General features: G+C 32.9%; 1 protein-coding gene across 5 annotated transcripts in view; it reads left to right on the forward strand.

Moving 5' to 3' along the window:
• Cdh18 (cadherin 18) overlaps positions 1-12,960 on the forward strand; it is a 467,108-nt gene that overhangs the window by 449,062 nt on the left and 5,086 nt on the right. For 3 of the 5 annotated variants that reach the window (XM_074077698.1, XM_074077699.1, XM_074077702.1), the window contains one exon: positions 8,275-8,526. In XM_074077698.1, the coding sequence (XP_073933799.1) occupies positions 8,275-8,526 (252 nt within the window). The remainder of the gene's footprint in view (positions 1-8,274; positions 8,527-12,960) is intronic. The other 2 variants (XM_074077700.1, XM_074077701.1) reach the window with 2 other exon arrangements.

The following is a 12,960-nucleotide window of genomic DNA, read 5'->3' on the forward strand; positions in this document are numbered from 1 at the left end:
GGGCATCCTTTTCTCATTCCTAATTTTAGGAAACATTTTTAGCTTTTCCCCATTTAGTGTGATATTGGCAGTAGTTTATCATATATAGCCTATATTTTGTTAAGATATGTTCCTTTTGTTCCTAGTTTGTTCAGGGATTTTATCATGATGGGAGATTGTTCTTGGTATGACTTATATGCTGTATTATGTTTATTTATTTGCATTTATTGAGCTATCTTTGCATTCCATGGAGTGAAATCAACTTAATCATGTTGTACGATCTTTTTAATGTGCTGAATTTAGTATGTGAGTATTTTATTGAGAATTTTTGAGTCTGTGTCCCTGAAAGAAATTGTTCCATAATTTTGTTGTTTTGTTTCTGTTTAGTTTCTGATACCAGGGTAGTGTACTACCCTTTATATGTTATGGTATAGTTTGAGGACCATTTTGTTTTAATTATTTTTTAAAGGACTGGTTTAATTAAGCATGAATTCATCTGTTCCTGGACTTTTTTTTGTTAGGAAACTCTTCCTCAGTGCTTCAATCTCATTACTTATTAAAGTTCTATTTAAGTTTTTCATATGTTCTTAGTTCACTTTTGGTAGGTTATTTGTGTTTATATGTTAATCATTTTCTTCTAGATTTTCTAATTTATTGGAATGCATGCTCTTTAAAATACTCTCTAATGATCATCTGGGTTTTGTGAATCATGTGTTGCAATATCCCCCTTTTCATCTTTATTTTTATTAATTTTCATCTTTTCTCCCTTTCTTTTGGTTAATTTGGCAAAGGGTGTGTCAGCCTTGTTCATTTTTTCAAAGATGCAGTTCTTTGCTTCATTGGTTAATTTTGTTGTTGTTTTAATTTGTTTAGACAAAGTTTCTCAATGTACCTTAGTTTTGCCTGGAACTCACAATTGTCTTACACCTGGCTGTCAAGTGTTGGATTAAAAGTATGTACCACCACACCTGTCTCCTAATGATTCTTTGTGTGTTACCTTAGTCTCCATTTCATTAAATTTCACCAGGAACTTTATTGTTTCTTTCCATCTACTAATTTTGAGTCTGTCTTTTTCTTTTTTGGTTTATTTATTTGAAATATCTCTGGTTTTAAATGTAGGAACTCATACTTATGAACTTCTTCTCTAGCATGTCCTTTGCTTTCCCAAAAGTTCTGGTAAATTGAGTTTTCATCTTCATTTGACTCTAGGAACTTTACAATGTCCTTCCTGATTTCATCAATGATCATTCAAAACTTTATTGCTCAACATCCATGTTCTTTAATAGCTCCTGCATTTTCTCTTGCTATTGATTTATAATTTTGTTATATTATGATCAGAACAGATGAAGAAATTATTTCATTTTTTTGTATTTGTTGAAACTTGCTTTGTGGCCTAAAATATTATATATTTTGGGAAAAGTTCCATGGGCTGCAGAAGAATGTGAATTATGTCTCTCTTGTGGAATACTTCATAGATGTCTATTAGGCCAATTTCTATCATGCAATTTAACTCAGAACTATGTTGATTTTTATTTTGGTCTGGATGATCTATCTATTGAGGAGAGTTGGGTATTGAAGGAACAAATTGTTACTGCATAGGGCAGATCTATCACTTTATGTATGATGTTTTATGAAATTAGATGCACTAACACTAGGTGCATATATATTTGCCATCATTCTGTCTTCTTGATGCATTGTTCCCTTTCTTAACAAATATTGACATTATCTTTTCTAATTTTGGCTTAAAGTCTGCCTTTGATAGATATAACTATTACCACTTGCTGTGAACCTCCACTTGCTTGTTGTATAATTTTTCATTCCTGTTACACTTAGCCTGTTTGTGTTTTTGCCAGTAAGTTTTATGTAGAAAACTACATATTCTTTTTAATCCAATATCCAATCAGCCAGTCTGAACTTTTATTTTTGGTGTTATTGGAAGGTAAACTCAAGGCCTTGTACTTCCTAGACAGGTATTGTACCACTTGAGCTATATCTCTGGCCAGTCTGTACCTTATAATTGAAGAATTAATATCATTTCATTCAGAGATTATTATTTAGATATAGTTGGTGATAATTCCTGAAAATTTTTTTAAAAGTTTCTTCTTGGTTGTTTTTTCTTTCTTCTCCTAAGAGGTTTGCTGAGATGAACATGTTTAAATCTTCCTTAATTTGATGAGCTATTCAAATTGATTAAAATTCATTGTCCCCCAGTTTTCATGTGTGTGACTGTTTTTCCTTCCTTTTTGTAATTAGGATTCCTTTAGTTATCTTCTGCAATGCTGGGTTTATGTTCATGAATTACTTTAGCTCATGATTGTCTAGGAAAGTCCTTAGTTCTCCATCAGTTTTCAAGTATAATTTTGCTTATTGACAGTTATTTACTCTAAGGGACTTGAAGTATATCATTCCACAGTTTCTGTTTCTATGGTTTTTGCTGAATTCAAATGACTTTGCCATTATAATTAAGTTGGTGTTTTTCTCTTGCACCTTCCAATATTCGTTTTTGTTCCATTCTCATTGCATTTTAATTATAACATGATATCAAGTGTTTCTGTTCTGGTCGTGTCCATATGTGGTCCTATATGACTCCTGCACTTGGATGTCCATATTTTTCTTTAGCTTTGGGAAATTTTCTTCTATGAATTTTTAAATAGGTGCTATAATAAAATGTAGAGTGTATCTCAGCTGCTTGTTCTTTCCTATGGATTCTTTGATTTGGGTTCTTGATCATGTCTCTGATCCTTGAACGTTGTGAGCATACTTTTTAATTTTTTTATTGCAGTCTGTATGTAATATTCCCTTGACCTTGCCTTCAAGCTCTGTTAACCCTTGTAATACTTTATACTACTTCATTTAGTCTGGTGATGACAGTTTTAACTGTATTTTCTATTTCTCATTCCCAACATTTCTTTTTTTTTAAATTCACAATTTTCTTGCTGAATTTCTCATCCATGTATTTGACTTTCTAGTCCAGATTTTGAACTGACTAGTCTCTTATACTTCTTAGGCAATTACCACTTGAGCTATATCCTGAAACTTCATTTCAGTATCTTCAGATTCAGTTATTTTGAGGAGTTATAAGATTTGGGGGAATGGTGGCACATATTGCCTTGCTTTTTGATTTTCTTATGTTTCTGCATTGTGGTTTGTACATCCCAGATATTTTTTCTGTATTTTCTTGGGGGGGCGGGTCTTCTTAGCAGTTAGTTTTCTCTTGGATATTTGAACCCCTTCTACCACTCAGAGGCAAGAAAACAAACAGCAATAGCAAAAACAATTCAAATATACACAGGGTATTTAAATGTCATAAAAAATAATTGGAACAATTGAAGACACCCACTGTATACACAAAAAGATTAGAAAAGAAAGAATCTAGGATGCATATAGGAAAAACTAAGATTTTTTAAATTATTGAGGCTGAAAGTATTAATAATTAAGTAATAACAAGAAGGAGGAATGGGTAAAGGAAGAACATGAAAAGAAACAAGATAAGAAGCTGAAGTATATGGGATGAAGAGATAAGAAGTGTTTTTAAGGGAGAAGACAAAAATGAAAAAAAGACTTAACAGTCAAGAACAACAACAAAAAATGTTACCAGTCCACTTTCTTTCTTTTTATTCATTTATTTGGCATTATTGTGGTTTGAACTCAGAGCTCACTCTTCTAGGTACGTGTTCTATGGCTTGAGTCATACCTTTCAGCCATTTTACTCTGGTTATTCGGAGATATGGTCAAATTTTTTTTTGTCTAGGATGATCCTCCTGTTTCATACTTCCTTCTGTCATTGGGTGACAGACATTTGTGACTGCATTCAGCTATTTATTGGGATGGTGTCTGGGAAACATTTTTGCCTGGGTTGGTCTCAAACCATAATCCTCCTGTTCTCTGCTTCTGGAGTAGATAAGATAACAGATTTGAATCACTAGAGACTGATGACAGAAGAAGAAGATTTCACACACACACACACACACACACACACACACACACACTTTTATAATTTATTTTTGGGAGATAAAGCTGTTTTTTGATATATATATGCTAAACAGAGAGAGCTAACTTAGTTTGAGCACCTCCAGAACAGCAGGTACTTTCCATCAATCTTTCTTGCTTTCTTGGAGTATACAAACCATTAAAACAAGGCAGTCTGTGTTGTATGGGCCAGTGACTAGTCTCTGATTGACCCTGTATGCCCTGAACTCATAGTACTCTGTCCAAGTATCCCTATTAATAGTCACACACCACTGTATCTTTATCTTACAGATTTCATCCCTTTGAGGAATAACTATAGGTTTGCACTTTCCCCAAGTATATCTGTGTCCATAACACCAAAAAAAAAAATTAGGGACTGCTTTGCAGACAGTCTCTATCTGCATGCATAGGTGTGGCAAGGAGGCCTAGAAGACAGCAGATGACCTTTGGGGTCCAAGCTGAGTCTTCATGAGATACTTTTTAAGTAGAAGTTCTATTTTGTTATAAAAGTAGAAAATAGTTATGAAAGATAATTTGGTAAGTACCAAATAGTAGAAGGAAACATGAGTCATAGGTTCCTGGGTCCACATTGGTCCTCAGAATAGTCAGTTACTTAATCAGTTGAGTGGGGAGATCTTTGAGATTTGAAGACATAAAAATGCAGCACTTTCTGTTCTCCTCCTACATGAAGTTTGAATGTAAGACTTTTCCTACATGATAGTAGTGAATAAGCAATGCAGAGGCTCCTTTTTCAGTGTCTGCTTACTGTGTGATAGACTTTTCACTTTTCTTAAACATAATTTTTGCAGACTGCCTGTTTGTTTCCCTGTGAGACTTCCAATGGATTTCCCTTACTCTTTTGCTTGCAGTACATTTGGAACGGGATTCTCCCTTTCTCTACCGTTTTGCTTAGTGCTCTATGTTAGTGTATGTGGTTTCCTTTATAAGTGCCAAATTCAATATTTTTGGATGTTGTTTATTCTCTGTCTAGTGCTCACTGTGTCCCTCCTTTGCTTTTTCCATGTCATCCACATCTTCCTGCAGCCACAAAACCTGATGTTTTATTTTAGATTTCTGGAGCACAGAAAAGTCCTGAGAGTATATAACCTGCCATCTTCTCTCATATATTCTTTCCTGAATGAGAAATAGTATTACTTATCAAAATAAATAATTCATTCTTTTGAAAAAAATTAAAACAGGATCAGGGTTATTTCTGCATTACATTGGTACAATATCCATAAATACCTCAATTACATTCAGAAAGAAATTAATTTTAAAATGTTTCCCAATATTCTCTGGAAAGTTTTAGATATGCTTTGGTTACCTAAATATATACCTGACATGTACTCATGATGTTTGTTCAAAATTGTGTGTCATAATTTTTAATTGACATATAATACAGATGTTTTCTAAATGCATACCATTGGGTTAAAGTATCACTTTTAAAATAGTGGACTTGAAACTATTAATGCAGTCTTCTCAATAAATAGATCCATTGAAACTATCATCAGTGTGTGCAAGAAGACTATTTTAATTTGCTTGGTAGCTGTGTGGTTTTATTGACTGATTTACAACCATATCCAATCTGTCTATTTTCTACCTTTATATATGCTTAACAATTGTCCTACCTGAAATTATTTGAAATTTATAATTCTAAATATATCTTTACTTTGTATATTCTTATCATCTTAAGGACCATCTAGCTATTTCATTCTTCTTCAATACTGATCAAATATATTAGCTATATCAGTTTCCAAACTTTTTAAATCCATCTGTCTTCATTCAAAATATTTAAGGTTAAAATTAAGATCCAAGATTGGGCACACATTATGTGAGTTTTCTCATTATTTGTGGTGGTTGGACAGCATCTCTGACCCACCAATGTGTTTTCCTTTTTTCTGCTCATATTACTTTTTTGTTCACTTGTTGAACACTCAAAACTTTAATAATCTGTTTATTTCAACTGAAATTTTATGACTATGTATTTTTATTGCTCTTGTAACTTAATCTTTCAGTGCACCAAGACTTATTTGTTTATATTTTATGCATATGTATGATTAATACTAATATGTGTATATATATAAATGTGTGTGTGTGCATTTCTATGTATATACACTTTTTTCATATTACTTTCACATTCTGCCACAATGCTAAAAATTTCTTGTTCAAGTTCAGTGTATCTCTGCCTGGTATATTTTTTGCAGTTCTGGTGAATATTCTTGTAAAGAGCTTATTATTCCACTGTGCTAAGACCTTCTAGGTGAGAATCTGTTTGCTTCCTGAATCCTCTATTCTTTTCAAAAGTCAAAACTTTAGTTGGAAAAAAAATTTGTCTCCATGTCATAGAGCTTTCAATTTAAGAACTTAAAATTTCAATTTACATTGAAATTTTGTTTCTAATCTTATTCTTACTGCACTTCAAAAACTATTCAGATAGATAGTGTCAAGCATTCAGTAGGTCAAAACCACAATAGCTTGTCTATCACTGCATGCTACCATATTAATCTACATATCTCTGTTCCTGTTTCTTTAGTGGACCAATTGTGAAATTCCCAAACATGTATATTCCCATACATAATTAACTTACATATTTTCCTTAGGCTGTGGAATTATAAAGTGGAGACCAGTTTGTATTAGTCATGGTCTAATATTCTCTTCTTTTCCTGTTCTGTGATCTGTTTCAAAATAGAAAACATACACACACACACACATGCATGTTCATTAAATCTTCTTCCACCTGGTAGGAAAATCCTTTTTAGCTCCTCTTGATTGTTTATTTTTGATCTAAGACATACCTTTTACAGCTCAATCATATATGAATGTAAATGTATATTTATCTTGCCTTTTATTTTCTGTGTTACACAGAATATTGGAAACTTAATTCTCTTTATATTGTGCTAATTTAGAAATTCATAATTTTAGATTATAACTATCATAAATATACCAATATAAAAAACTGTAATAAGGAATAGAATTAATATGAGGAAAATAATCTTTAAGTATAATTGCTTAATGTCCCACTTAGTTTTTTAGTGCAAAGTAATTAACTCATAGGTGAGGCCACAGGTTGAGTTCTCTGGGAAGCTGACTCCTGCATTGGACTTTGGAGTCCAGGGTTTTATTGGACATACTCTTCAGATCAACATAATTGCATGCCATACTAAAAGGAAGAAGGATTGAATAGAATGAGAAATTGGTCTGCTATGTAGTTTTAATGCCTTACCTCATAGCACCTTCTGGAGATAAACTCGTTATTCAGTAATTGGGTGGATATTAGCCTGACCTTTATAATCTTATAGCAGGGAGTTAACCAATACATGCTGCTCAAGAAGAGTATGACCTTTGGTCACGTGACAAGCTATAGGAAGTTCAACAAGTCTTTCCTTGAAGAGACTCTGTCAATCAGTACATCCAACTGTGCATGACAGTGTTCTTTTGGCTAACAGACATTCTGTGATGAGGACTAACAATGACAAAATACTGTACATTCCTTGCACCCGAGAACATCAATTCTAATTGGTAGTGAACTGATGAAGAGGTCATGAGACATTGTAATTCTGAGCACGGTCATAGAACATACTGAGTTCTGTCCTGTGTGATTTGGGGCAATTAACACTCTGAAATTAATTATTATTATTTATTTGTGGTACTGGGTTTGAATTCAGAGACTATACCTTGAGCCATTCTACCACTCCTTTTCAGTGATAGATTTTTTTGAGATAGGGTCTCGAAAACTATTTGCCTGGGCTGACATTTAACTTTGATCCTCCTTGATCTCTGCTTCCTGAGTATCTAGGATTATAGATGTGAACCACTGGTGCCTGGCTATTTTTTTAATCATAAATTCCACATGGTATGTTAGCCCTAACATAAGTGATACAAATCATAGCTAAGTTTTAAAATGTTTACCCATCATTCTAGTGTTTCCTTAGAAATATTTTCTGTACCAGTTGTTGTTAAACAGTTTTAATATATTAGCATCACCTTTCATTAGTATACTAAAAATATAGATGTCTATTCCTATCACTTGCAATCAGGACCATGAGGTTTAGAACTCACTGGCTTCAGGCCGTTTTTCCTTTGAAACTATTAGCTTCTATGTCACTGTCCAAAATATCCATTGTTTCCTAACTCATTTGTCTTCTCACTACTTTCCTTCACCCGCAGTTTCTTTGAAACAGGTTTCTCAATAATTTCCCCTTCATGCTTCCTTGTCCATTTCATAAGATGACAAATCACCCCCGCCCATTTTATCCATTAAAGGAAATGTGGATCTTTAATGGCAGCTTTACTGAGTATATTTTGTTTTGCTTATGTCTGTCATAGATAACACAGCCAGCATTCTGACAAGGCGGAGGAGATTTAGTCGAACTATTCAGGATATGTATTATCTGCCCATTATGATCTCTGACGGTGGAATCCCCTCTCTCAGCAGCAGCAGCACCCTCACCATCAGGGTTTGTGCGTGCGAGAGAGATGGGCGCGTGCGGACCTGCCATGCAGAAGCGTTCCTGTCCTCGGCTGGTTTGAGCACAGGAGCCCTAATTGCTATTCTTCTCTGTGTTGTCATTCTCCTAGGTAAGTTATTCTAAACCCTAAGGCTGTACACTCGCAATTCTGAATGAGAATGAAGCATGTTCACAAAATTTTAGTGTTAGAAATATACAATGAGGTTGCAAAAACATGGACGCATAGATTTCCTTTCTTTTTCAGTACCATAATCTAGAAAAAAGTTGATTCGAATACAGTGAAAGAGAAAATCAGAGCAAGCATGAAATCTGAATTGCCTAGCTGTTTAAAATATATAATTTAGAAAAATAATATTCTTAATCCAATCTTGAAAGGGCTTTTACAATTTTACAATTTATTTCCAAGGTCATAAATGTCATAATTCTAAATGAAGTTGACTAGGGCCCACCGGCTTAGCTCAGAGATTGTAAGAACCTTTGTAAATGCCACAATGTACCACTACCTAGCACAACAATAAAATAAACTTAAAAAAAAAAAAAGAGAGGTCAAACTCTCTTGGTATATCACTATAGTGAGTAACAATGTTGTTTTTTGAAAATTTTCCAAGAAAGTAGATTTGATGTGTTCTCACCACACACACATACATAAACTGTGATATAGTTGCTGTTAATTTACTTCACACCCACTTCTCTGCATACTAATATAGTAAAACAGTTGGTTGACACTGTATTCAAAAATGTCAAAAATCAAGTCTAGTTGAGTTTAACATACTGACTTCTAAATAAATTTAAAGTAAGATATCTTAAATTTTACTAAATTAAAACTGATAGGACTTTCTTGTTAATTGTATTGCATTTTATTTTATTTAAAAATTTCTCTAATTTCATGTTATCTGTTAATATAATCTCAGCCATATTTAAAGCTAATATTAGATATAATTATAAACCCTTTTGATTATTGTTTATTACAAGAACAATAGAAAATAAAAGCACAAAACAAACCAGGATACCAAATCTGGATTTTATAACAGCAAAGATAGATATGAACAGTATCTTCTGCTTTGTAGTGAAGAGTAATTACACATTGATTTTTCTAGTGTGCCCTCATCCTTCTTCTTTTCTCTTAACAATCTTACTATTTACTCCTCTCTTGATACTTGAAGTGAATGCAAAAATAATTTTTTGTTTTTGTGAGACCAAAGTACTCTTGAAATAAATTTCCCTGTTTTGTTCTTGGGTCAGAGGCAAATTACTTGTACAGATGGAATATCTACTAAAACGGAATGAAGCTGAATAGTAAAAGGGATATGAGGAGAAGGGATGAGTCAATTTGGCATTCTTTGGACATCCAAAGATGGTGGGTTTTTTCCAGATGTGTAAAGAAAGGATTCAAGTGAACATCCAATCATAAAATTTGTAATTTGGGGAAGTTCACTATGAGCAAATAAGTAAACCAGTGAGGAGACAGAACAGTTATTAAGATGTAATATGAGCTTAATTAGTATATTTTGAGGGAAGATAAAGAGACATAGATAATATTGAGATGTCTTAGATTAAATCAGAGGTGACCTGTGTTGACTTAGGTATCTGGGCAAGTTAGAACAATATCACAGAAGACCTGTTGACTCTTGCTGAGTGGGGATACTGATTGTCTCTGAGCTAGTCACACTGGAAGTGCATTTTCTTGAACTCACAAGGCAAAAGAACATATAGTGAAATGACAAACAAGAACTGAGCTGTGCAACAGAACATTGTGATCACTAATTCAAGAAAATGAAATAGCACAAAACAGTAAAGAACTCAGAAAAAAGAAAATTAGTATAGTGTCATAAATGGCAAGGGAAAAAGGGTCAAAGAAAACAGAGCATTGTACTATATAGTAGATCTTGTCAGCAATGTCAAAAGTATTCAGAGATTAAATAATTGAGCACCAAAATTATTAATTGCACTCACCAAGTTGGAACATGAATTTTTAGTGCATTTTTGCAAGATCTGTGTACATAAGGAAAGCAGGAATCTTTACAAATTTTATTTATGTACCTATAGATTCTAGCATATTTCTGTTTATGTTTTTGAAAATTAAAAAAAAAATCACTAAATGTATCAAAGCCATAAAACAAGAATAGCAATTCTAATCCTTCGAGCACTCCTGGTGGAAATAAGGGAACAGAAATCATTGATTTTCATATATGTTCTTCTAGAGTTCTTATTCCTAAAGATAGCTCATTTGGGGGAGGTGTGTTATGTTTGATTTTGTTTTCAATTATCATTGTACAAACTATTTTTTGTACTAAGATAAAAGTTAAAAAGTAATTAATAAGTTTTAAAGCACCAGTATATCTTAAAATATACACATAAAAGAATATTTCATTATTTCATAAAATGGTACATTATTTCAATTGACTTTTAAGAAAATATTTAGCTTCTAGAGTATAGAAAACTATCACTCAGGATTAAGGAAAACCATTGTTTAATTGATATGTGTACTCTTCTTATTGAAACTCAAAAGTTATTTTATACTTGTATATAAAGGTTTAGAATCATTTCTTATGCTCAGGTTTAAATAATCATAAATTATATTTTGCTTTATATTTTTCATGGCATTGTAAGCATTTTTATTGTTATTTAGTAAATAGCTGGCCAACAGACACAATGTAATCATCTGCAATATTGAATTCATGTTGAGGTTAATTTTTGAGCACATCGTTTTTGTGGAAAATATCAATAGCAAAACCTCATTGCACAAAATGTAATTCTGAAATAATACTCAACCCTAATTGCTAAAAATGTTGTAAAATTAAGATTCCAATATTGAAAACATTTACAACTATTAACTTCATGTTCATAAAAATAGCTGTGGTTGTGTGAGCCCAGCCCTAGTTTTTACTAATAACCAACTGTACTCTAGGATGATCTTTTCAACTCTCCTGACTCTATTTCTGAACCTGTGACAATGAAATTTCAGCAAAAAGGATATTAAAGTCACCTGTCAGAATTTATGATGTTTAGTTCTGTTTTATTATACATTACACTTGATCTAACATTTTAAAATACATCCACATTCAATCTGTATTTGTTCCCTATCTGAAAATGGTCTTTGACAAACAGTCTAAATGATTCCTGTCCATGTTGTGAATCAGGTTACTTTCTGTTGAGAATACCTTTTTCAGGTCTGTTTTATCTGATGAATGGGAGATAATTTGGAGTGGAACTTCATGATATAATTCAAGTTTCCTGCAAGGGTAGAGCTAGCTCAAGCCCCATTCCTTTCCAAGGACCAGATAGTAATCTCCCAAGCTTATCCCTTTGCATGCTAGAGGGACCAGAGAAGTTGGCTAGGAAAATTTTGATTAGATTTAGCAGAAAAAAATCCTCAGACTGGATCTGAGTTAGATATTCCTCTACATCTCACATACAAACAGGTGACCTATGTGAGACTTCCACTTAGATTCCTCCCTAGTCTGAGATATAAATAAATGGGGAATAGAGTAAATTTGCTGTGAGAAGAGAATTGAAATGGACTAGGAGGGAGAAGAGAAACTGGTGAGGAGATAAGTGCCAATCTGTTTGTCTCCCAAGTAATCCCAAATGATTTTGTAGGTCCCTTGGAAACCTTAAGATTTTAATGAAAAGCTACCACTACCAAATACAACCAATAGTACTCCATAGGCTTATGAAATTATCTCCCGATTTGGGCCTCTTCAGTTCTACAACATGTTGTTCCAATTCATGATGGTACAAAAATGATTCATGTGACATTTGGGGTTTAAAAAAAAACCTAAAGGGGAGCTATTTGATGCAAGTATGTTGGGATTCAGTACATAATGAGTTCAAAAGCAAATTATATGAAGGTTCAAGTTATGAAACTGAAATTTCTTCAGAACACCACACAGGGAATATGTGCATAGAAAACAAATACAAAAATATTTTCTCCAATTTGAATTTCTTCATGGATAACATTAATTAATGAAATTCAACATGTTAGTTTTAACTTTCTTACATAACAACAAAATACCTAAGATGTTTAAATTTCTGTTCAAGCTTGAAAAAAAAGAGATACACTAAGCAAAAGTAAAATATATAAAATAAAAACTTCTCTGAAGGACAATAGATTATTGAAGTTCCAATCCAGATTATACAACTAAATTTTGCTTCAAAGTACACTAGGAATCACTTATAAATTTAAATGAAGAAAGAGAAGTTCTGTGTTTATTTCTTCTGCAATAACATGGCTCTTTCATATTGTATTTTGTCCAAATAACCTATGATAAGAAGAGCTATCTTCCATCACATGCATATGCTGAGAAAATACGGGGGTCATTTCAATAGTGCAATTTGACTTCAAATGCTTGACTCTTAAGTCTTTCTTTCTCTCTCCCTCTCTCTCTTTCTCTACTTCCCTGGGTGTGTGTGTGTGTGTGTGTGTGTGTGTGTGTGTGTGTGTATAAATATATATATATGTAATATGTAATTGTCATAACTAATTTTCTTAAAATATAGTTTGGGGCTGGGAATTTTTTGAAATATTTTGTCTCATTTTTAA

Source organism: Castor canadensis, chromosome 6, assembly GCF_047511655.1.
Source record: "Castor canadensis chromosome 6, mCasCan1.hap1v2, whole genome shotgun sequence".
NCBI classification, from domain to species: domain Eukaryota; kingdom Metazoa; phylum Chordata; class Mammalia; order Rodentia; family Castoridae; genus Castor; species Castor canadensis.